This window comes from Lingula anatina, chromosome 1, assembly GCF_051362555.1.
Source record: "Lingula anatina isolate TDL-2025a chromosome 1, LinAna3.0, whole genome shotgun sequence".
NCBI lineage: Eukaryota > Metazoa > Brachiopoda > Lingulata > Lingulida > Lingulidae > Lingula > Lingula anatina.
The window spans coordinates 31,905,388-31,929,029 of record NC_141767.1 but is presented as its reverse complement, the minus strand read 5'-3'; the positions used below and the strand labels follow the sequence as shown (position 1 = coordinate 31,929,029).

At 36.3% G+C, this 23,642-nt stretch overlaps 4 protein-coding genes across 5 annotated transcripts; 2 read left to right on the top strand and 2 right to left on the bottom strand.

Annotated features, from left to right (window-relative positions):
• Positions 1 to 828: 828 nt before the first annotated feature.
• Positions 829 to 9,772, top strand: LOC106168863 (uncharacterized). Of its 2 annotated transcripts, XM_013548073.3 has the most exons (6): positions 830 to 1,333; positions 2,926 to 3,033; positions 5,735 to 5,906; positions 6,836 to 7,069; positions 8,563 to 8,772; positions 8,947 to 9,772. In XM_013548073.3, exons 1-6 carry the CDS (start codon positions 1,187 to 1,189, stop codon positions 9,540 to 9,542), a joined length of 1,467 nt encoding a protein of 488 aa, XP_013403527.2. In that variant the 5' UTR covers positions 830 to 1,186; the 3' UTR covers positions 9,543 to 9,772. The 2 variants fall into 2 exon arrangements, with proteins under 2 accessions (XP_086855403.1, XP_013403527.2); XM_086999277.1 differs by lacking the exon at positions 2,926 to 3,033 and having other exon boundaries at positions 829 to 1,333.
• Positions 9,773 to 9,843: 71 nt separating this feature from the next.
• Positions 9,844 to 15,065, bottom strand: LOC106168885 (putative small nuclear ribonucleoprotein G). The gene is made up of 4 exons (XM_086999278.1): positions 14,897 to 15,065; positions 13,885 to 13,907; positions 13,394 to 13,518; positions 9,844 to 10,441 (listed from the first exon to the last, which is right to left on the bottom strand). Exons 1-4 carry the CDS (start codon positions 14,926 to 14,928, stop codon positions 10,391 to 10,393), a joined length of 231 nt encoding a protein of 76 aa, XP_086855404.1. The 5' UTR covers positions 14,929 to 15,065; the 3' UTR covers positions 9,844 to 10,390.
• Positions 15,066 to 15,144: 79 nt separating this feature from the next.
• LOC106168884 (nuclear transcription factor Y subunit alpha) lies at positions 15,145 to 20,241 on the top strand. The gene is made up of 6 exons (XM_013548139.3): positions 15,145 to 15,318; positions 16,322 to 16,396; positions 16,970 to 17,387; positions 17,742 to 17,821; positions 18,095 to 18,214; positions 18,753 to 20,241. The coding sequence occupies exons 2-6, from the start codon at positions 16,343 to 16,345 to the stop codon at positions 18,954 to 18,956; spliced, it is 876 nt and encodes a 291-aa protein (XP_013403593.2). The 5' UTR covers positions 15,145 to 15,318; positions 16,322 to 16,342; the 3' UTR covers positions 18,957 to 20,241.
• LOC106168874 (uncharacterized) lies at positions 19,331 to 23,642 on the bottom strand. The gene is made up of 4 exons (XM_013548083.2): positions 23,408 to 23,642; positions 22,928 to 23,096; positions 21,716 to 21,940; positions 19,331 to 21,267 (listed from the first exon to the last, which is right to left on the bottom strand). The coding sequence occupies exons 1-4, from the start codon at positions 23,609 to 23,611 to the stop codon at positions 20,663 to 20,665; spliced, it is 1,203 nt and encodes a 400-aa protein (XP_013403537.2). The 5' UTR covers positions 23,612 to 23,642; the 3' UTR covers positions 19,331 to 20,662.

The window sequence follows — 23,642 nt, the reverse complement described above, 5'->3', positions numbered from 1 at the left end:
TTGTTCTGTTGATTGTATGTATTAAAAAGCAAATCCATTGGACTTTCCTTAGAAAAACATTTATTTTGCCTTAATTCATTGTAAGGGGATTTCCACCCCTCCCTAGCTAGAGACCATTTTTGAAACAAACTCAATGGTTTAAAACTGAATTTGTTACTTTCTTTTAAAACGAAAATTTATTATTCGTTTTCATTCATTAAAAACCTGCTTTATACCATTATTAATTTATTCTTAATTAAAACAAAACAAATTTTATTGATAGATATTTTATTGATAGATAGGCCTACATACCCCCCCCCCCCACACACACACACACACAACGTGACGTACGGAAACCTCACTAAATCTGCCTCATTTGAACTATTTATTCATCAAAGACACTCAAAAATCAATTTAATCAATTACAAATGTATAAAAATGTATTTAAATGCGTTTACATGGTACATATACCTCATTTTCGTATATGGGGGGCCAACTTGCCCCGACCCTGGGGCCAACTTGCCCCGTGGCGGGACAAGTTGGCCCCCTTGACGTCAACTGCGTTTTTTGTCAAATTGTGAGCCATCTGGCATTATATTTGAAAAATAATGACGTTGCATACGTAGCTTAGTTCATGGGGCTTACTTTGAAACTGGTTTTGTTACTCTAACCCATTCCTAGTTGGCTCTACAAGGCCAAAAGTGTCTAACTGGGCCAACTAGCCCCGGTCTCCCCTTTTTTCTGCGTTATCTAAGCGGATGAGGTGCTCGACCAATCACTTTTAACCGCACTCGTACGTGTATGTTTTCTTTACCAGAAAGAGGGCAAATGCATTCCAGGTCATGCTATCTTTTGCCTGCATACTCCTCTAACAAGTCAAGTTCAACTTTGCCACGTCAAGTTAACCTTCATCTTGCACACGTGTGTCTTATTGGCTTACTACAACCAAAGCTTTCTTTTCACTTGGCGTCCTAGGCTAACATATTTCTAATTTCAATTACATTAAAAGTCTTTTTGTCCAATGATATCGAGAGGTTTGCCTTGGTGTACATTTCTTTTTAGTCTTTCAGGTCTTTGTAGTGTGGTCTGTGTTTACATAGCGATACGGAACTCTCATTGTTTGCTGCGTCATTCAAAGAGGAACTTACTAGTATACCACGCTGAACCCGGGTAGTTGGGCTGGAAATCGCCGATAACCAGACACAAAATGCCATCGGACTTCAAGACGACTCGGTTTCCCCATTCTGGAAACGAGTTACTGATCGAGCTCTTGCGGAAAAAGCCTGGCAGTGAAGATGATTCCGTTGCAAAAAATAGCGGTGAATCCAAGAAGAAACTAAACAGCTCAACAAGAGTAGGTATTTATGTATAAAACACAACATTATAAACCGGAGAATGAAATTATATTAGGGCCTGGTTGGCTCAGCAAGTAACACAATATCGAATTCAACATTGGGGGTCAACGCTGGCCTTAGAAAGTTACCCTTATTAACAGACTAGGCCTATAACTTTTTATCAGGCCCGTAGCCAGGGGGGATTCGGGGGGTTCGAAAGAACCCCCCTTTTGCTGGGTAAAATTTTATCTAGGTACATGAAGGTTTCATGGTAAAAGGTCCACTTTTTCAGAAAAAGAACCCCCCCTTTTGAAATTGCTGGCTACGGGCCCGTTTTATTCTGATACTTCTTACTCAATTGTCTAAATGAATTAAACAGTATTGAAAAGAAATAGTAATTTTCTAATGCTCGTTACTTTTTAAACCATTTACTTTTTTATTTCCTATAATATTGTTTCAAGAAAAATAAACTATTCATCGACAATTCAACTTCTAACTGACCATCTCATTATCAAGTTGAAACTCAATTTATACCTTGCAAAAGGGGTTTTTAAGAACATCTTTTTACTTGGCAAGTTATCGGTTATATTTTTGCATTCGTTAAATCAAAACGCCTACCCAAACAATACTTCTATCGCAAAGGATAATGACGCGCCCATTGTCCTTTACGATAGAAGTACAGATACATAAAATGACCAATAAAACGTTTCCGATCATGGTACAATGTAAAAAAGAAGGCATTATGAAGTTTCCAACCTCGAAAATCATTTGTGTCTTGTCAGGTTTTCACTTTTTTAATGTTTTTCTAGGAATCGCGCTACTTAGAATGCAGTGATAAAAATTTGCATCAAGGTTACAGGTAGATAAGATAGATAATAGAGAGACGAAGAGTAAGTTCTAGCGACATTTTTTTTTACAGAAATTACACAAGGCGAAATCGTATGGTCTTGAAGGTCCGCAACTTGAAACCGCTAGGCAGCTCATGGCCGGGCAGTCATAAGTCTACGTGTTTGTCCAAAATTTATAAATTTGTATAAGTAATACAGTAGTTCTGAAGTCTATTTTCAACCATTCTATATTTCTAGGTCATATTTATGTTTTAAAGGCATTACACAGACTGACACATTTGATCATAATATTGTATGTCGTAAGATGTTACTTAGAACAATTATCAATCCAAGAACGCACTCTAATACAATCTGTTGCTATTGCTTTTCTAATTTTCATGTGGTCCAAATAGCAGAAGTGCAGTTTACCGGGTATCTTTATTTTGAACAACTATTTTTTCGTCAAAAATACGCTCACATGCTTGTGGTCTAGCAACCACTCACACGCGCGCGCGCGCGCGCGGGCGCAACAAATCATGACTGCACAATTCGTTACGAGTAAAGCTCACAATGTATTTTTTGTCTATTCTTTTTCTCAATTCTCCGGATACAGTATGTCCTATAACTATTTTAATGACTATTTTTAAAAATATTACCGAGGTCAGAGGCCCAATCAAGTCGCACTAAGTAAATAATAGCCAGCACGCCTGGTTTATGCTTGCCCTTTGTGGAGTTAAAAAAAAAAGATCGTGTTTTGTAGCTGAAATAATTCATTTTCAATACAGATGGGCAGTTCTGCCGTTGAAGTCGGCTCCATGTCATCTACACCAAGCATTTCGTCTTCCCCGAGGACGACTATATCATCTAACAGCAAAACGCATACGTTAACTGAGGTGAGTGGACAGCATTTTATTATTTTTTTTCTGCATCATGCAGCGTTTCATTTTAGACAGTATTAATATATACTGAAAAGATTAAAAAGATTACACTAACGCGCTCGATACTTTTTGCCAATCATATATTGATAATTAAAAAAAAATCAAAGGACTATATTTTCATATTTTTACACAGAAACCATTCGCCACAGTTTGTTATAATGGAGCCTTGTCGGCCATTTGTTACTAAAGAACTAAAAGAAAAAAAAACTAAATTTTTATGTTATAAAAATTGCATACTGCCTTAAACGTATCCATCTGTTATCTATGTGAAAAATTTTATCAAATTTGACCTTTGACCCATTATCGATGATCCACGACTAACTGTCATGAATGTTTGACTCCAGCAGAAATTGATTGCACCATCCCTTGCCTCCTTAAAGATATATAATATATTGATATACCTGGTACCATATTGATAAAGTGAGCGTTTTCTCTCCCCACCCCTCATCTGAAAAAAATGCCCTGCTGCTGGAGGCGTGGGGTTACATAAGGTGTGGTAGCACATACAAAGCTACCAGGGGAGTATGAGAATGCCATCACGCATGTTGGAAACTAGAGACATAGGTTCTCACTATGAGATTTCCTCCCTTTTTTGGCACCAACAAAGCTTTTCGACTGTAGCCTTTGTGTAATTGACATAACACTAAAGTTTTACTTCTCGGTTTGATTTATGGCTCGCTAATCAACTATTTCAATTTTTATTGTATATTTATTGCGCATATTTATAGATTATCATTGTATGATATAAAATTGTAAAAAAATGGTCTTCATCTTTATATTCAATTTAATCACGAAAAAAGTAAAAAAAATGTTCTCGCACCAATACATTAAGATAAATTATATCCGCCAGGTTAAAGTTGAGGAAGAAAATGAAAAATAATGGTAATTCAAGAATGGTGGGTATACCGTGGTCTCATTCAGTACAATTTAGTCTTTGTTATGTCACATGCAGCACGATTACACTTATAGTTAAGGGTAAACTAGTTGGCAGCCAGCCCAAGTTTTAACCTTATGTAACTTTCTTACTTATAGTGCCTATTCATGTTTAGGGCAATATTAGAAGAAAAATGCTCCATGTATTTAGTTTTACTAACACTGTTAACGCGTGAGACACTTTTTAAAAGAAAAGCGTGTCGTTAGAATAACATATAGCCCACATCTTAGTTTACGTGGTTTTTAATAGGCAGAACAAATAGATTTGTAGCACGCTACCCCCGAGCGTTTTTCTTTTCTTTCTTTTTTATGAATTGGCCCTATTTACAGTCAGAAAAATCATTGAGAAAATCACTGAGCGGCCATTTCTACTTCTCTGTTACCACAGTTTTATATAGTGAGAAAAAGACATCTTAAGCTCTACAGAGATTTGCAGTATTTTCTTTAATCTAAAATAATGACAGGCTATTGTATCCGCCCATCATACATTTTTCTCTATCTTCTGTTTTTTTTTAATTTCTAAACATGGCTTGCTGTATTGTTATTTTTGCCAATGAACTGAGAAAGCACAATTATCTCAGAATTAGAAATGTACTCTCTGCATTTTTAAATAAACAATACACCTTTACTATTAGTGTAAATAATGTTTACAATAAAAGAATGTTAATGAGAAAAAAGGCAAGCAAATTGCAATTCAAAATAAATATGTGGCATACCCTCAATATAAAAAGGCTGGTCCTGAAAATTTTGTTTTGAAGGTAAAAAAGGAGTGTCTTTATTTAGTCTATCTGGGTTGAAATTTCCTTTTTACAAAACCATCGTTACCTTTTTATTAACTTCGTCACATCCTTATATTTTAAATATTGTTGATGCTGGGACGATAAAAGATGTCTGTTTTCGTCATAGCTTACACCAAATTGGGTTACAAACGCTGTTATCATACTTGGGGAAAATATAAAGTTAACCTAACTATGGGGAACCTGAGTAAAGAAGTTCATGTAAAAAGATACCTTTTGAAAGACAGCCAATTTAGACCCTAAGAAATTAAAAGATGTGACCCCCCCCCCCCCAAGGATTTCCGAGGTGATAGCTTTCGGTAATAATTTGAAAAGAAAAGTAAAATCTCTGAACTATTCATCATGGTCCATCACTACTATCCGTCTTATTGATAAATAAGGGAATACATAGAGATTACATGGACATGGATTGAACACATTTTCAAACGTAACAAAATTAAACGTTACCATCTTGAAAATGATATTTTGTGTGTGTGTGTGTGTTTACAATTTCGGTTGGCTTTATTGCGTCGCTATGGCAAATCAGTAGGGTTTCACCGCCTTTTCTTGCAATAAAGAGTTCGTTGTGTCACTTTATTGTAAAGGACAATCAAAAGTCGATTTCGATTCTGCATGGTCGTGGCACACATCATAATGTTGATTTAACCAAATAATTTTGTATATGTAACATGATAATATAGCTAATGTAAAATGCAGTGTAATGTCATCTTCGGATGTTGCCAGCATCATATTGTTATCGTTGACAATCATTGCTATATCTTCTTTCCAGTGTCTCATCAAACAGTGACAATCTGTCGTATTTCCAATTACTATTTCAAATTTTAAAAATCGCTTTAGAGCATTTTTTGCAAACTTAGTTTCGTTATCAATTTGTTGATCCTTGAACTTGCAATATAGTTTACAATACTTTATACAATATTTTCAAGTGTGGAAAGGCCGATCTCGTCCTCACACCAGCCCAGAAGCAGCTACACCAGCAGTTGCTTCAGAAACATCGCTATTTGCGAGAGATTATGTCGAAACAACAAGAGCAATTTGAACTGGTCGCCAAACAATTACAATGGGTACAGAAGAACAGCAAAAGTGACTTAGACACGCGTAAGTATATATATGTCTATGAATCCGATCTGTCTGCCTTAAATCCATTTGATTAACCCCAAATCCTTAACATCTGGAACAGACCATGTAATTTGCCTGGGGATTTTTTTCAAGCAAATAAAAAGATAGCAACAGGATATGTAGGCTATATTTTTTGATGATTTAAAATCATTCTAGATATCAGACATGCGAGTGAGTGATTTAGACGGATACATAAAAGAGTATACATTTCTCACAGAATACCGCTTCTTATACCATCGCTATTACAAAATATCTTATTTCTGTTCCGTTTTCTTGAGAAAATATGTCCGCTTATTTATGCGTGTTCCGCGAGTTAAGTGACATTACGCAGTTGACTGAATCCTAAATGTGTATTACCATTTCAAATGTGGATAGATAAAATTGGTAATTTCACCCTTTCAAATGCCAAGGATGTTTTAGCCGACCCAATAGGGTTTATATACATAAATGATCCTTTCAGTAATAATTGAACGAATTGTCTCTGGCTGTGCCGTGAAATATTGGTGGTGCTGTGTGCCATTTCTGGACACATGTGGTCTTTTTATTTTCATTTTATTCATTTTTTTCTGTTTATTTTTCGCTGGCCGGTTGAGTGGAAAAGCTGCTTATGTCCCCTTGTAAGTGGGAGGAGGGGGTTACAATAGAACGCTGACTGGCCTTTTCAATCATGCCATTGTGAAGTTGATATACTTAACCCGTATAATGTCTATCAAATCCAACACGAAAGTTAGACTTTTTATGTAAAAAAAATCAAATGATGAATGTTTATAAGCGATATATTGTACTGTAGGGACTGCATATTTTTTACAACAAGTATGAAATGCGAAACAGAAAAAAAAACATAAAGAGTTAGAGAAGCATGACATAAAGAAAATTAATCTTGTTATAAATATATCATGAACTTCTAGCTCCGGAAAGTGCAAAGGGATCGACCGCATTATTTCCAAGTACCGGCACAGATCACCAAGGCTCTCAATCCAAATGCACCGAATTGCAAAGTTTGAAGCCATCAGAGGAGCCGACAACCGAGGAACCGACACCAGTTTTACCAAACGTTAATACTGACAACCAGTATTCTACGTCCACTTGCTCCGATCAGCCGAAAGCGCCGCAGCCCTTTCAAGAGCTGACAATGGCAACAGGTGCGTTGCATCCTCTCCGATGGTCAGTTACACGTGGGTAAGATTAGAAGAGCCGCTTATATCCCCTTAACTTATGGCCCATAGAGCATTACTTAAATTTTCGAATAAAAAATTCAGTTACACGTTAAGTTTTTTAAGATTCGCTGCACGCTAAGCTTAAATCAAATGTCTGCCATCGATAATTTCGTCGTGAAAAACCTGGAAGAAATGTGATGTAAAACATTATAAAAATATTGGCGCCAAAGATGTCACGAAATAGATTTTGATCGAGACTCAGTTTCCCTATTTTAAAATACAGCATTCGCACGCGTTTTCTTCAGCTTGCACGTAGTCGTCCCCACTGACTTGCATCAACAACATCGCCTTCATAAACTACCGTATTTTTCAAGAATAGGCCTATCGAGGCCTTCTATTTTTTCTTACAACTAACGTAGCTGAAATATTGTTATATTGGCGATTATCAGTCATATCTGATATCTCACCGCTGCTATCAGGACCACTTGTTCATTCATTGCAAAGAAAAACTTAACATCTACGGTCACGGGGCATTCTCCATATTTTTCTACGGAATCAGCCACCTCAACTTATAAGAAGGGGAGCTTGCGCTGATATTTTTTGAAAAGATTTATAATATTTTTATTTTTACAATATTTAGACTGATTTAACAATTTCCTCTCATCATAAAACTAAGCTTCAACAGCCTTTCAGTGCATGTCTTAATATTATATCATAATTTACAGTATTAATTTTATGTCGTCTTTATTTATTTATCATTTAAGGTCTTATTATTTTTGTCTCTCATTTATATGTTAACAGCATTGAAACGCATGGAAAGTGCGGTTTTAAAGAAATAAATATAATTATCGTATAATTGCTATACAATTGATACAGAAAAACTCTCCGTATTCATTTAAAAAAACGAAAGAAAAAAGTAACCGATGCATTGGCCAGCAAAGAACGTGTGCAGTTTCTTTGGCACATTTCTTATATCATAAAAGGCATAATGAAAGTGTTTCGAATGGGGCGACAAACGCAGCTTTATTTTGCATCAAACCTGATTAAATCGTGTGGTTGTTTTCAGCACATTGTACCCGCGTGGCTACGATATACAGTGGCGGATTTAGAGGGGGGTCGGGGGTCCTGACCACCCCCCCCCCTTCGGTTTCTGGTCCCCTCTTGTAATTAAAATTTTGACTAGCTGAATCATAAATCTAAAACGTACCAAATGGCACCGTTCGCCCTCTAAAATACCAAAGATTTTTGGGGCTCTTCAGCGGGTCCCGAACCCGACGCCAAGTGGGGGGAGTGGGGGGGGGGGAGGGGGGGGAGAGGGTCGGCTTAGCATCTGCGGACCCCCTCCCAAAGGACTACATACGCAAGACTACACAAATTCAAAACTTTTCATGTCTTTCGAAGAGACGTCACTTTGTTTAAAAAATAAAATCGCCATAGTCTAATGTAGCTAACGAAATTTTAATTTCATATGTCTACAGGTGCTAGGCAGAGGGATGGCGATAACGACCTTCCTTCACAGAAACGATTCAGAAGTGAACAACAACAACAACAACAGCAGCAACAACAAAAACAGCAGCAGCAACAACAACAGCAACATCATCAACAACAGCAGCAGCAACAAAAACAACAGCAACAACAGCAGACACACAGGGAGCATCAACAGGATTCTCCACTGAAATATTGGAGTGGTAAGAACTCTGAATTTTAGCTTTTGTTTGAAAAAACTATTATTGTAACTTTAACATTACCCACTTTATGAATTTCTTTGCTAGGTAATGAAACATTTAAAATATTGCCTGGAAAATAGACATACACCGTGCAAAATCTCTTTCAAAATACATAATATCTACTTAATCATCTAGATCCAGGTCCTCAGCTGTTGGAGAACAACACTGTGCCACCATCACAGGCGGGCTTCAGAAATGCTCAACAACAGCAACAACAGGATTCTCAACTGACACAGCCATTGCCGCTTTCTTGTCAACCCAGAAGAACATCATCGACCGGCCTGGCAAGCACTGGTGCATCCAGTCCCATGCAATTGACATTACCAACACCCAGTTTTGAACCTAGTATGGCTGCTTCAATAAGTTCAGCCACACAAGATCTGCGTCTGGCAAATGAAATTTTACGTCTTCAACTACTGCAACAGCAACTGTTGAATCAAATACAATGCCAACAACAACAACAACAGACCAACTCATTCGCCAACTTTCCTTCCATGTCTTTTACACAAGCTCTATTGGACGATCAGGTGCCAATGGCAACATGTGATATTCCATCTAACGCAACTGACCAAATTCAGGAGTTATGTGGCTTTGGTTTCATGGACCACGTTTTCGGCAACGACTTAAGCGAGTTGGACTGTGTGCAGCATGCCGCCGAGTTTGGTGGAGGCTACAGTTCTTCTACTAGCAATATGTACTGCCAGGACGGAGGATTGAATAACGCAAAATAATTGCCCAATTGTCAACGAGAACAGCACATACCGACCTGCAAAACAGTATATTTTTGGAGTATGCAATATTTTTACATTAAGTTTTTGATTCGATGAATTTAAAGATCCTTATAGGATAAACGTTTAAAGCGTCTGGCCAAACGTGTCCCAATATTGAACTGCTATGTGCCCTGAATCTTACAAATGTCGCGTTTTTGACGACAAATGTAACAAGCTTTTTCGAAACATGAATGATGACCTTGCTTGCTCAAAAATAGAAGCATTAAATTATATTCATTGACAAGTAAAACAACAGAAGAAAGAGTTTTCATTAGATATTTTTTCAAATAAAAAATACATTTATCTTCTACTAAACGATTCTTTCAGCAGACCTTAGAAGAACCGAGTTTTCATTGGATATTTTTTCAAGTAAAAAATTCATTCATCTTCTACTAAACACTTCTTTCAGCAGACCTTAGACAAAACTCATTTTTGCCAGGTCATCTCAATCAACTCTCTTCAAATGATGAAAACTGAAAACTTCCAATAACCTTCAGCATTGCTCTTTAACTTAAAAGCTGCATCTATTAAAAAATCTACTGAGAAACAAATAAGAGCTTTATATCGTTTTTTTTCATGATAACTTCATCTTTTTAGTCCTCAGTGATGATGACTTTCACATGCACAATAACTCTCCAGATAGTAGAGTTAACGTTGGAAATGATATGAGGAACTTAGACACAGGAATTGCCACATCTCTCCTCGACATAGTTCAATTAATATTTTTCTTCCTGTCTTTTTTTCTGTGCATATATTTGTCTTCATGATGATATTTACAGATGATTTAGTTCATAAAGTTTTCTTTGGTATCATATTCTGTCTAGTGATTCCAGTAGTACTATGCTGTTGCCTCGGATAACCTAAAAAGATATTGAAAGGTAAAAAACACTTAAGTTCACCGAATACAAAGTTCAACAGAACAGTTTACCTTAGTCATTCATAGGTAAAAAAAAACAAATATCGAAGATGGCACATATATTAAGCAATAAATAAAAAACAGAACAAATGACAAGTTGGATGGTGACATCAACAGACATACCATTCAAAACTAGAGGATCAGAGAGGCGATACCGCCTCCGAATATTGTACCACCAGCTGGAGCAAGCGCATTCATATAGACCCCCACATATACAAAATAAGGAACACAGCCACCAGTCTTGTGCTTGACAAGCTGTAAAAATGCAATCAACAAGAATTTTCAAAATATGCAAAAAATATATATATTACTAAAAATGGTACAATCAAAGTTAAGTTCATCGCAAGGTAGGTCAAAGGTCAATTCCAAGGTCACAGTAAATTGCCAGTATATGACTTCCTATTCAACTTCAATAGTAACTATGGGCCTATCTCTGCCAGGTTTGAAGTTAAAAGAGAAAGAAATTAGCAGAGTTCAGTTCATGATAATAAGTAGGTCAAAGGTCAATTTCAAGGTCACACTTAGATTGCCAGTATATGACTTCCTATTCACGTTCAATAGTAACTATGGACCTATCTCTGCCAGTTTTGGAGATAAAGGGGAAGCAAACTATGCAAAGTTCAGTTCATGGTGAAAAGTAGGTCAAAGGTCAATTTTAAGGTCACTTTAAGATTGCCAGTATATGACTTCCTATTCAACTTCAATAGAGACTATGGACCTATCTCTGCCAGTTTTGGAGATAAAAGGGAAGCAAAATTTGCAAAGTTCAGTTCATGGTGAAAAGTAGGTCAAAGGTCAATTTTAAGGTCACATTTAGATTGCCAGTATATGTCTTCCTATTCAACTTCAATAGTAACTATGGACCTATCTCTGCCAGTTTTGGAGATAAAAGGGAAGCAAAATTTGCAAAGTTCAGTTCTTGGTGAAAAGTAGGTCAAAGGTCAATTTTAAGGTCACATTTGGATTGCCAGTATATGACTTCCTATTCAACTTCAATAGTAACTATGGGCCTATCTCTGCCAGTTTTGGAGATAAAAGGGAATCAAAATTTGCAAAGTTCAGTTCATGGTGAAAAGTAGGTCAAAGGTCAATTTTAAGGTCACATTTAGATTGCCAGTATATGACTTCCTATTCAACTTCAATAGTAACTATGGACCTATCTCTGCCAGTTTTGGAGATAAAAGGGAAGCAAAATTTGCAAAGTTCAGTTCATGGTGAAAAGTAGGTCAAAGGTCAATTTTAAGGTCACATTTGGATTGCCAGTATATGACTTCCTATTCAACTTCAATAGTAACTATGGACCTATCTCTGCCAGTTTTGGAGATAAAAGGGAAGCAAAATTTGCAAAGTTCAGTTCATGGTGAAAAGTAGGTCAAAGGTCAATTTTAAGGTCACATTTAGATTGCCAGTATATGACTTCCTATTCAACTTCAATAGTAACTATGGACCTATCTCTGCCAGTTTTGGAGATAAAAGGGAAGCAAAATTTGCAAAGTTCAGTTCATGGTGAAAAGTAGGTCAAAGGTCAATTTTAAGGTCACATTTAGATTGCCAGTATATGACTTCCTATTCAAGTTCAATAGAAACTATGGACCTATCTCTGCCAGTTTTGGAGATAAAAAGGAAGCAAAATTTGCAAAGTTCAGTTCATGGTGAAAAGTAGGTCAAAGGTCAATTTTAAGGTCACATTTAGATTGCCAGTATATGACTTCCTATTCAAGTTCAATAGTAACTATGGACCTATCTCTGCCAGTTTTGGAGATATAAGGGACTAAATGTTATAATTTTGGAAATACCATAATGTGCCATAAATTTCCTACAAAAAAAATTAATTAAAATAAAGAAAAGGTCATTTTGGTCAAAATTCTTGAAATGGGAGGTGCTCTGAAGTTCCAGATGTTCAAATTTGATGAAATAATGTCATTTTTGACCACAAGTTGTCTGCTTTGCCAAGCCTTATGTTTTATTTTTCCGGAGTTCAAAATTTATTATCCATTACCGTACTGCACATTTTGCTTTCACCACCAATATATACTTTTTGATACAGCGTAACTCCAAAACCGTATGGAATACAAAAAAACGGAGACCACCTCCAGTGTTGGGCTTTACATGCTCTACAAAATGCAAAAAAAAATGGGTGTCTAGCATTAACGGTTCCCGAATTAGAGACAGTTTTCAGTTTCGATATCTTATGGCCGCTACTCCCGTGAAAATGCACCGATTGACCCCAAATTCACGGAGATGAAAGATGACCTGAAGGGTAACACTTTCCATTAATATTATTAGTTAAGTCTGTGTGGTGTCTGAATAAGACTGCAAATAATTTTTTTTTTCGGCAAAAATTTTGTTTTTTTGAAAATTTTGGCCCGTTTGACCTTAAAATAAAGGTCAAAGGTCAAATCCAAGGGCATATTTGAAATCTACACATATGACTTTTGGAAAGCTGTCTGTAGAAATTTTTCCCATAATTCCTTCTGTAGGGGAGATAATTAGCATTTAATTTTGCCATTTTTGGACAAGGGTGCATTGCAATGAGTGCCACACCTAGACCCCAATACCGACAAAGCCCAAATTTTACGTGGAACGAGTTGAGATTATAGGTGACCTAAATCCAAGAGATGGGTATGGAGGCCCTTACCGTCTAGGAGGAGAAGCGGTAACGGTGACTTGGCGGCGGAGCCGCAGGAGCCGCAGGAGCCGGCGGAACATACGGGTCGGGACTAAAACCATGTGTACCGCCAGCGCCTACGCTGGTGGTACAATAAATATCAAAGCTTACAACTTACAAACAGCCTAAATAAATATATAAACGCTTGACTGCATGGAAATCCACTATATTAAAGTCCACAGACAATTAAGAAATTGAAATAATAAGCAGTGGGTTCCCTGTGCTTACCACCATGCCAATGTTGTTTTTCTCTCCACCTTTGGTCTCTTCAATGCTTTCATCTATGACAAGATTCATAAATGGATCAAAGCCCCTGAGTATGCCTGTAACCGTCCTGTTGCCATTCAATTTCACTGAAATTGAAATACCAACCCATGTCAGTGGTGGAATAACAATCAATAAAGATGAAAACATATAGGACAAATGAAAAATAAAGAAAATTAGAGGAAAAACAATGCTTCTAAATAAAAAAGTATACCTGAGCAAGTAAAAGAACATTTGACATAAGTTTACTGTCTGTGCCAAAAGATTTTTTAACCTTCTGGTCCTTCTTGCAACCAAAATCTACAAACCCAAAGCAGAAAGAGTGGCAAAGAACAACAAATTTATAACAATTTCCTGACTTGTCTCTAGTTTACCCAATTTTTGATACATACTCATTTATTTATACATCTCAAAACTACTCCAACTATTATTCATGATAAACAAAGGTCACTTACATGACAGTCTCTTGTCCAAGTATCTGAAAAAAAGTCGTAAAAATTAATTATTAGCATTCATGTTTCCTTTCATTCAGGACATTTAAAAATGCAAGTTTCTGTTGTACATTCTTCATCTTTTGGTCACAACTAAGAATTCCAGTTTGTAAATGTCAACACATCTCCATCTCAGTTAGGGGCAGGTTTTGATGTAAAGACATTATAATCACAGGCTGGTGTTAAGTTATTGACAAAAAAAAACTTTTGAGCACATGAAAATAATGAGAAAGACATTCTAAAATTTATTATGTACAAAATAAAAATTAGTTTTATAAATGTTTATTTTCTTCATAATGCTCAATTCTTTCTCTGTTAAATTTTTTTGCCAATTTAAATTTTTGACATTCAGCTTTAAAAGACAGGGTAACCTTTAATGATGGCAGGTCGTTTGATGGCTGTTTTTACTAGTACTTGAACTTTCAATCCGTTTACTTTGCATTTTTATCTTGCAAGATGACATACAGCATGATATAACACTAGGTACATATAATAGGGCAATTTTAATACTTTTTACAAGAATGCAATAATCTGAGAATATTTACATAAAGATAAACTAGCCATTCGAGAGCTTTTGATTCAGGTTACCGAGGTTAAAGCGATAGAATACAATAAATGTAAATGCTTTCTGTCCTAAACTTGATATAACGAAATGGCTATTTATCGATTTGCATTAATCCACTGTTACTGAACCTTGGTGTGTGTGTGTGTGTGTGTGTGTGTGTGTACGTGCGCGTTGGTGTGTGAGATAGATAGAGAGAGAGAAATAGAGAGAGAGTGAGAGAAAGAGAGAGAGATCGATCACTTAAAAACCGAAGACAAATACATTTCTTTGTTTGCTATGGTATTCAGCATTTCGCTTATGGGCGCAGCCATGTTTGCTACCAGAAACATTCCATAATCATTCTGTTTCTACCACATATCCTCGTATGAAAAGCACCCCATAGTATACATTTGGCATTTACTTTGTACTTACTTCTTCAGCTCGGGAGGATGCGCTTTACTCATGGTGATATTCTACGATTGTGTAGATATAACCGGTTTCTGCTCAAATATGGCGGCTATTTCGTATCCGTGACGCTGCCCGAAGATACTCCCCGACACTTGCCGAACTTGTGGTTTATATATTTTCTGAGCCACATGAAAGATGATGACTAGATAGCCTTGTTAAAAATATAAAACTGTTGAAATTTTCTTTGGAATTTATCATTTTTTATTGAAAACATTATCTGCCTTTTTCATATTAGACTCTCTACACATAAAATGCTGACGTTGTACACACGGAGATGAAGAACGGCGCCAAATGTAATCTGTGAGCAAGTACATAAACTTACTTTATACAGTCATTAGTGTATGTCACTGTATATCTTCCTGCATGTGTAAAGGGAAAACATTCAGGTAATTATCTATTAAGATTTAATGATTAAAAATGACATAGTTACAATTCGGTAACAAAGTGATGAATCGTTATGGTGTTGTCATGATAAGAACGATAATACAAATGTACCAGTAGTTTTTATTAACTCTATGCATATCCTAAGAACAAACGTTTTGTGTTCCTCTCCTCTAAGGCTTTAAACTTTTTAAAAATGAAAAAATTAGGTGTGGTTAGTCGTGACATTTTGTAAGGTTTGTTATTAATTTCCTAAACTAAAAACATGAAATGGAAAAAATGAGGAAGTGCAGATTCACACTGTTAACACATTAAACTGGCCGAGATCCTGGCAGATATTCAGAGAAGGCAGTGTTGTTGGAATGGCAGTAGTTAACAACTGAATCCCATTTTTGATTTTTATATTTGGTTCATTGGGTTCCCTGTGCCCCACCATTCTGAAGGTTTTCTTTATGTTGTTGAGAAAACCTTGGAAGGTGTTCTGTTAGATCCGCGGGCTGCTATTGTTCTTACTCACAAAGGCTGGTATTTTCACCCCGTTCACCCCATCGGGTTTATCACCCTGTTTATCTAAATGAAAGTGCAGAAGTTCTTTTCTATTGATGATGTTGTCCTGCTCACAGTGGGTGGCTAAAAGCGAGCTGAGTAAATTTAGGCCGAGTTAGAGTAGTATTTATGGCTGCTGGGTCCCAACGGCTTAAGGTTTAATTCCCTATAATTAACGCACCGATAATAGTCGTTTAACTACCATAAGGATTATAAACCAAGGCTATTAAAGTGTCCTCGAAATTAATCCTGTAACTGTACTGAGTATGCATATGCACCTAGTACATGAGCCTCAGTGTACAGAAGATGGATTTGATGTGACATTTCCATAATAAAAAAACTTGAAAACAAATTGTATAAATTATTGGGCTTGATTAATATTATTTTTAGTCTTGCATGTTTATTTACAGACATATAAAAAAAATATTTTGAAAAGTAAAAATATCTTGGCTTTGCTTTCAGATCTGTTTGAAGCCATCAGTTATGTCACTGGCAGAGTTACAGCCAGTGGAGACATCTTGTGTTGAATCTACACAGGTAATAGAAGTCTTTCTTTGAAAAGTTAATAAGAAAGAGAGATGCATAAGCAACAAAATTGTATGTACAGTGTTGCTGTGCCATTGTGCCATTCATGCATCGAAAACAGTGTTGATGAAAGTTTCTGTCCTCCATATTTCTAAACAGGGGCCCCACTGTTTCCCAGTTTTCAGATCGCAGATGTGGCACTGTATATATTTGTTACAAGTACTTTTATTTTCAAGTAAAATTCATAGAGGCATGAGTTGTGATCATTTTAACAATGTAGACAGTATGGTTTAGATTTAGACTGCATTCACAACAGAAGTTGATCCTCGGACTAACAGATCTGCAGATCAAATATGGCCAACCCACTAGAAAGTTTACCCCTGACTGCTTTCCGCGGGGAATCTTTTCAATGTCTTTTAGGGGATTAATAGCCTTGGAGTACTGTAGGTCAACCTTTCAGGTGGGTCACCCATATTTGATCTGCAGTTCTGTTAGTCAGCGAATCAACTTGTTCTAAATGTGCCCTCAGTGAGTTTAAAACTAAATTTGCTGCATTGAAATGAACTGTCTTCCTGTGTATTTCAGGGGGAATCCACTCTCTGCCAGGTGATAAGTTCAGGTGGAGAAGGTGACCAGGTAGTCGTATCCCAGTTCTCTGCTAACCCAGATGGGAGTAATGTCTTGTACTTGAATGTACCAACCTCAGGTGACCTGTCATCACCCGCAGTTCAGCATGTGTTTGATCCCACTAGTCTTGGCAATGTGTCTGCCAGATCGTTATTATACAATACAGAGACAGTTTCTAAAGACACAGATGGCCATGTAACAGTGGAAAAGCAGTTGGATGAGATAAATACAGTACGTTTGGAGAAAGAAAACCTTCCTGAGGCCAAAGGTCTTCATGCTCCCTCTGGACCAGGGGTGACGGTGGCACAAAATGGACAGGTGGCATACCTGGTGATGAACAGTGAAGGCGGCACAGGTTCCCTGCAGTTACCTGGAGGTAAAGCTAATAATTGGACAAATCTCTTGATTTTTTTCTCACTGGTTGCATCAGCCTGTCACTGATCTCAACTGTGGGTTAGGGCTACAAATTGTTAAAATGTAAAATGTCTTTTCTTAGTTTGACTGCTGTGTTAGGGGTTCTTTTTCAAATCAAAGTTGTTTAATACCTCTATACTTTTATTATAAAAGAAAACGGTGACACCATTTTATCTATCTTAAACTTTTGAAAAATTATCTTTGAAATGATATGGTTTCAGTGTACTTCAAGAAGTGATCAATACACTACTGTAACAAATTATCATGGATATCTTATTTTAATTCCTGCCTCTCACGCTAATTATGAACATTGCAGGTTTGCAAATCATGAACTTAGCACCTGGTCAGTTCACTGGTCTTGGACAAACACCTGGAGTGACCGCCCCAATGCCTTTGGTATGTTTTTAAAATCTGTGATTGTAATTTAAGATGGTACGTTTTTAACTTTTAAGTTTTATATTATGCACAGTGCTAAGAAGAATCTGGAGTCAGTTTTATAGAAATTGCAGGGATTAGGTTGAAACTCCAAAAGTGTGGGTATTTGTGATGTATGTAATAAGGGGAACACTCTCTCTCTCATGTTTCAGTTCAATCTTGGCGTTTATTTTATAATACGGTTATGGTTATTTCATGGAAGTAAAGAACATATTATATTTTTGTTTGTTTCAGGAGTCTGCAGATGGGGAAGAACCACTGTATGTGAATGCAAAACAGTACCACAGGATTCTTAAGAGGAGAGAGGCACGGGCTAAACTAGAAGCTCTTGGTAAAATACCTAAAGAAAGACCTGTAAGCTGAGTTTGTTACTTTCTTATGTCTGTTGCAATTTTTTAATCTAATTAAAATTATCTATAGAATAAGTAATCGTGAAGTTTTCATGTTGATTTAACCATAGTGTTACACTTTGTTGGCATTTTGTGGATTTTGAAGCGTGTATGTGTGTGTACTTGCTTGTGTTATGGAAAACATAAGACAAATGTGGTCTCATAATATGGATGTATGGCATACAGCTTTTTAGTTATAGTAGACATTTAAATTTAAAAAGCATATTTACTTTTCATGTACAGTCACTGTACCCCTGGTATATATATGAAATTTAACATTTTATTTTTTACAAGTACTTGATGTTTATTTTAAGTATGAGTAAGCACTTTATCTAAATAAAAGAATTGATATACAATTTATAGATATTACTTTAATTAATTAAATTGATGGAAAAGTTATTTTTGAAAAAGATGAGTTTATGACTTTATCGGAAAGGCTTGCACTAAGTTAGCTGAATTTTATAATAAAATCTTGAAAAGTTGATTTAATTTTTTTTTCTCAGAAATACCTGTATGAGTCCAGACATAAGCATGCCTTGAACAGGAAAAGAGGAGCTGGAGGAATATTCACCAAAAAGAAACCAGGGCAAGATAAGCAAGGCGCAAGGATTAAGGAAGAGAAAAGTACTGGATCTCACAGTTCAGACCTGCAAACTTCAAGTGCAAGTTCATATTTAAGGAATTTGATAACAAATAGCATCAACTAGGAGGGCAATAAGGTGCTTTAACAATGTTTCCAGCTGTATAAAGAAATATGTACACTTGCAAGGATCAGCCCAGTGGGTTATTTCATGTTTTAACAATTAAAATGGATCAGGACTCCTGAAAATAATATACCTGCAATTACTGTGTGAACTCTCTAGCAGGTAACTTATAGGCTTTATTTGTTGTTCACTATTGCATACAGTTAAATTATTTTAGAAAAGTTACAAGATTATTTATTCACTTTAGCCTCAGTGAATTGTTTTCAGTATTTTGGGAAAATTGTATATGCATGGGTCCAGGTATTGCATTTTTACGCACTTGTATAATATAGCTGCCATGGCATCGACTCTTTTTGGGAATTTTTACAGTGTGTCTGTATACTGTATATTTGGAGTGAAATTAAAATAACTTGACAGGCATGGCAACTTGAAATCTGTCTGTGTCCCAGCTCTGGCATTTTTTTGCTGGGTTTCTTTTGTCTGGTCTTCTTCCAAAACATTCCAAATGTGTTATAAATAAATTTCAGTTGCAGTTGGTTATTTACTGATTTATTACAAAGATTTCACAGAAATCATGTATGAATAAAACTTTTTATACAAGATGAAATTAAACCACCACCCGTTTTGTAACACAGCAAGATGTTGTAAATAATGTAGTTCATTTGGAGTTGAAATGAAAATGGAACTGTCCAATCCTTTCCCCAGTCCATCAGAAGTCTTCCCCTTGAAAAAGCTTCCACATGAATGCCATGGATGCTGAATATAACTTTCATACATGTCTGCTTTTCCCACTAGCATTTTTCTCAGCTCATGGACAGATATATGAACCTGATATGGTTTAAATGAGTTGAAACTTGGACCTATCTAATTGTGAGGTATTGATGGGATTACCAGTTAGTAGAAATGCAGGTAATCTGAGGTAAATATCTGTTATAACAAAATTTTACACATTATAAAAATAATTGTAAATAAAAGTATGTGCACAGTATACTACCATAAGCAATATGGAAAAAATGGATTTTTAAGAGTATGTTTTCTCAGTTTACTTTTTCTGCCTTCACTGCTTTTTGTCCATTTCCTATTTTGTTGAGGTGTTTGCACTTTTTATGTAATAACTTCTGGTAATATTGTACTTTGTACTATATAAGGTAATACAGTATGGTGAACAGCTATAGTGCTATTCAGTACACATAACATAAAGTTGACAGTGTACTGGACTGTAATGTGAAAAATATTAATCATGTTATTGTAACTACACCATTGTTTCAATAAAAAAAATGAAAAAGAGCGTAATCACTCCTAATTGCCTGCACAGTTGTATCTTAAGACCACTGTTAGCAGTGGCTCCAGTTTTTGTGTTAAGAATCCTAAAATTTCAGGCACTCAGAAATCTGAGGATATAAGGATTATCAGGTTTATTGAACTTGAAAGGTATCTCATTCTATCTTTGAAGATTGTATGTCTAACATAAGGTTTCATTAGCTCATGTATAATGAATAAAAGCTCTTGGATAATAAAGGCCTTGTCCACAACCAGTTGATCTGCAGATTAACTATATTTCAAATATTTCTTCGATAAACTTGGGTGCGCAGTAAGTCATTCCATTGTGTGTTACAGATAAAGTTGGAAAGATCTCTGCTTTTTACAGATATATTCCCTGTAAATATAATACTTGTCACCTACAAATTGGTCTCTCAGCCTGGAGGTCACTAGAGTTGCTCTTGTCCATTCGAGATATTACTAGGAGGACAGTTATGCTCACCATCGAATGCAGGATCATGTTCGATATAGCACTCCAAAGCTTGAATGTCGTCTTCGCTGAGAATGTGATCCATGAAATCAAAGTCCCACAAGTCCGGATTTTGGTCAGTTACGTTGCATGGCATGTCACTTGCAGCCACTGGTATCTGATCGTCCAGTAGCGGTTGTGTCAAAGACGTGGTAGAGAAGTTGGTGAATGAGTTGGTCTGTTGTTGTTGTTGTTGTTGTTGGCATTGTAGCTTATACCGCTGGTGCAACAGTTGCAGACGTAAACTGTGACTTGTCAAATGCAGATCCCGTGTGGCTGAAGTTGTTGTAGCAGCCATGCTGGGTTCAAAACTGAGTGTTGGTAATGCCAAATGCATGGGACTGGATGCAGCAATGTTACCCAGATCCTTTGTTGATGTTCTCCTGGGTACATAAGACATTGGTATTGGCTGTGTCAGTTGAAAATCCTGCTGTTGCTGCCTCTGCTGCTGCTCTTCATTTCTGAAACCTTTCTGTGACGGATCCGAAAGAACAGCGTTATTCCGCGACAGTATGGTACCCATATCTGAATGATTAAGTACATGTAGATATTATGTATTTGGAAAGATATTTTGCTTAGTGTTTTAGGAAATGTATTTCTTTACAAGAAAGTATGTAATATATGTAGAACGTATATGTAGAACGTTTCATTATATAATATTGGATTTGTAATATGATGATGCTGCATGTCTTTAGGATAAAAGAAAAACTGCTCTCGGTTTTGGAAACAAATAGTGTATACGTGTGGTTTTTGTTTTGATACTGCAACTTTGAATATTTTTTGTCTCTCATTTTTCCAGGTTGTTCTGAACTGGGATGCTTATGCCAAGTATTAACTTACGGATATAAGTTTTGTTTGCAACAAACTGGGTGTTATTGAATATTTAACTGTGTTTCAAGGCCAAACTACTGCATTCCCAATTTTACAGGGGTTAAAGCTAAGTGGCTTGATTGATGCAACACAATATGTTTACCTGTCAGTTGTTGGAAGGCGTGTGGCGCTTTCAGAGGATAATGGCAAGTGGACGTAGAATGCTGGACGTCGGTGCTAATGTTTTGTAAACCTGCTGTCTGCTCTTTGGGTGTCGGCACCATTGACGCCGGCAAACTTTGCAATTCGGTGCATGTAGGTTGAACCCTTTGTTGATATGCGCCGGCGTTTGGTGTTACGGCTGTCGATTCTTTTGCACTTTCTGGAGCTAGAAGTTCATGCTTATTTTTACATGGGATTAATTTTGAATAACGTAACAGTGTTAAATGTCACAGCATAATTTAATCAGTTATTTATTATTAATCTGTTCTACAAGTCGATAAGATTGAACGAAAAGAGTACTTTTCTTTTAAAAACAGAAATATAAAAAGTATAGATTGATGACGGACTGACTCTCTTCCTTTTAGTTCTTTACGTGAGTGCAGACCATGAATTTACATAGAAAATTTATCGACATTTCACTTACAATTCATAAGAATATGTTTAAAAAAAAATGTGTACAGTAAAAAAAAAAAAAAAAAAAAAAAAAAAAAAACACGAATCATATGAAAACTATTCTGCTGAAAGAAATCTGAAGTTTTAAATTTAGCGTTGAAAGCTTTACTATCACACATTGTCTATGGGTGAGTATTTTACATGTTAGAATTGTACCCTCTACCAGGGCCACAGATTGATTTTTCACTAGACATTAACATATATGTCTCTGGTTAAATAAATGGTTTAAAATATCTGCAAAAATATCCACAATAATAACTGCGGCCCTGGTAGAGGGTATTAGAATTGTAGGTTTCTTTACGTTGAACGTTAAACGACAGATACAAATGATTTTTCTAATATTGAAAGTGTGCAGGCCTTTTGATTATATGAAAGTTCTACTGTGGAAGCGATGTTCCAAGAATGACCTTTTCTCTAAAATTGGAGGTTCTAAGACGTACCGCTTTGTCCCTTAAGCTATACATCAATCTCGAAATTAAAAAAAAAACGAATATTTTCAATTGCTATTAAGGATTCGCTGTACAAAAGCATACGCTCCATTAAACAAATAAAAAAGCTTTTGTAGCCAAAAGATATTGGAGACACACATCGGTTTCACAAACAATACACACACACTTGATATGGCCAGATTTTCTTTAAATCTTGCGTTGCGTAAAGAAACTAGAGACACGCCTATCGGTTTCACAATCAGTATACTCACACATGACCTTGCCGTTAATGTTGTGCTTAATTGTCCATTCTAAATCTTTGGCGATGAGCTGTAATTGCTTTTGCTGATTAGAAAAAGCCTCTTGCAAATAGCGATGCTTGTGAAGCAACTGTTGTCGTAGATGCTTTTGGGCTCGTGTGAATAAATCGTTTTCTCCAAACTTAAAAGTAAAATTATTTTTGGTTTTAGATGTGTACATGCACGAATGAATTAAAGGTAAATTTGGTGATTTTGTTTGCCAAATTATGCGGCCTTTGAAGAAGTGAATAGTGAAACTAGATTTTAAAAAATTGGAAATATACAGACAAGTAATAGAAGAATACTTTTTGTCATATTTATGGGTCGAAAGTCTCCAAAATACATGCCGCCCCCCTTTTTTCATTATATAAATTTTAAATATTAAATTTGTGGGACGGAAACTAAATCTATAACGATGTTGCGCGCACATAAAGTTTTAACAAAGCGACCCACCCTTGTGTCCTTTTGCAATTGGTGTTTCCGCTTGAGTTTGCCATGAGACTTAATTCTTTCCTGCTGAACGGAGGCATCTTGACTGTTAGTTTTTTTCTGCAAAAGTTCTATTAACAATCTGTTTCTAGATGGGAGGGTGCAAGTCGCCTGAAAGTCAGTTGCCATGTTGTTGGTGCTGATCCACCTGTCCCAAATGCAGAGCATACAAAGGTTACGCGGGATATGATAAATAGGA

Excerpts from the sequence above, each read along its gene's own strand:
- LOC106168884 (XM_013548139.3), top strand. The coding sequence starts at position 16,343 with ATGTCACTGGCAGAGTTACAGCCAGTGGAGACATCTTGTGTTGAATCT. Across the intron at positions 17,822-18,094 it reads TGACCGCCCCAATGCCTTTG|GAGTCTGCAGATGGGGAAGA; the intron begins GTATGTTTTTAA and ends TGTTTGTTTCAG. Across the intron at positions 18,215-18,752 it reads AAATACCTAAAGAAAGACCT|AAATACCTGTATGAGTCCAG; the intron begins GTAAGCTGAGTT and ends TTTTTTTCTCAG.
- LOC106168863 (XM_013548073.3), top strand. The coding sequence starts at position 1,187 with ATGCCATCGGACTTCAAGACGACTCGGTTTCCCCATTCTGGAAACGAG. Across the intron at positions 3,034-5,734 it reads AAACGCATACGTTAACTGAG|TGTGGAAAGGCCGATCTCGT; the intron begins GTGAGTGGACAG and ends AATATTTTCAAG. Across the intron at positions 7,070-8,562 it reads AGAGCTGACAATGGCAACAG|GTGCTAGGCAGAGGGATGGC; the intron begins GTGCGTTGCATC and ends ATATGTCTACAG.
- LOC106168874 (XM_013548083.2), bottom strand. The coding sequence starts at position 23,611 with ATGCTCTGCATTTGGGACAGGTGGATCAGCACCAACAACATGGCAACT. Across the intron at positions 21,941-22,927 it reads CATTAACGGCAAGGTCATGT|CTCCAGAAAGTGCAAAAGAA; the intron begins GTGAGTATACTG and ends ATGAACTTCTAG. Across the intron at positions 21,268-21,715 it reads CGCCTTCCAACAACTGACAG|ATATGGGTACCATACTGTCG; the intron begins GTAAACATATTG and ends TTAATCATTCAG.
- LOC106168885 (XM_086999278.1), bottom strand. The coding sequence starts at position 14,928 with ATGAGTAAAGCGCATCCTCCCGAGCTGAAGAA. Across the intron at positions 13,908-14,896 it reads CATCCTCCCGAGCTGAAGAA|ATACTTGGACAAGAGACTGT; the intron begins GTAAGTACAAAG and ends ACTTTTTTTCAG. Across the intron at positions 13,519-13,884 it reads CTTGGACAAGAGACTGTCAT|TGAAATTGAATGGCAACAGG; the intron begins GTAAGTGACCTT and ends TTTCAATTTCAG.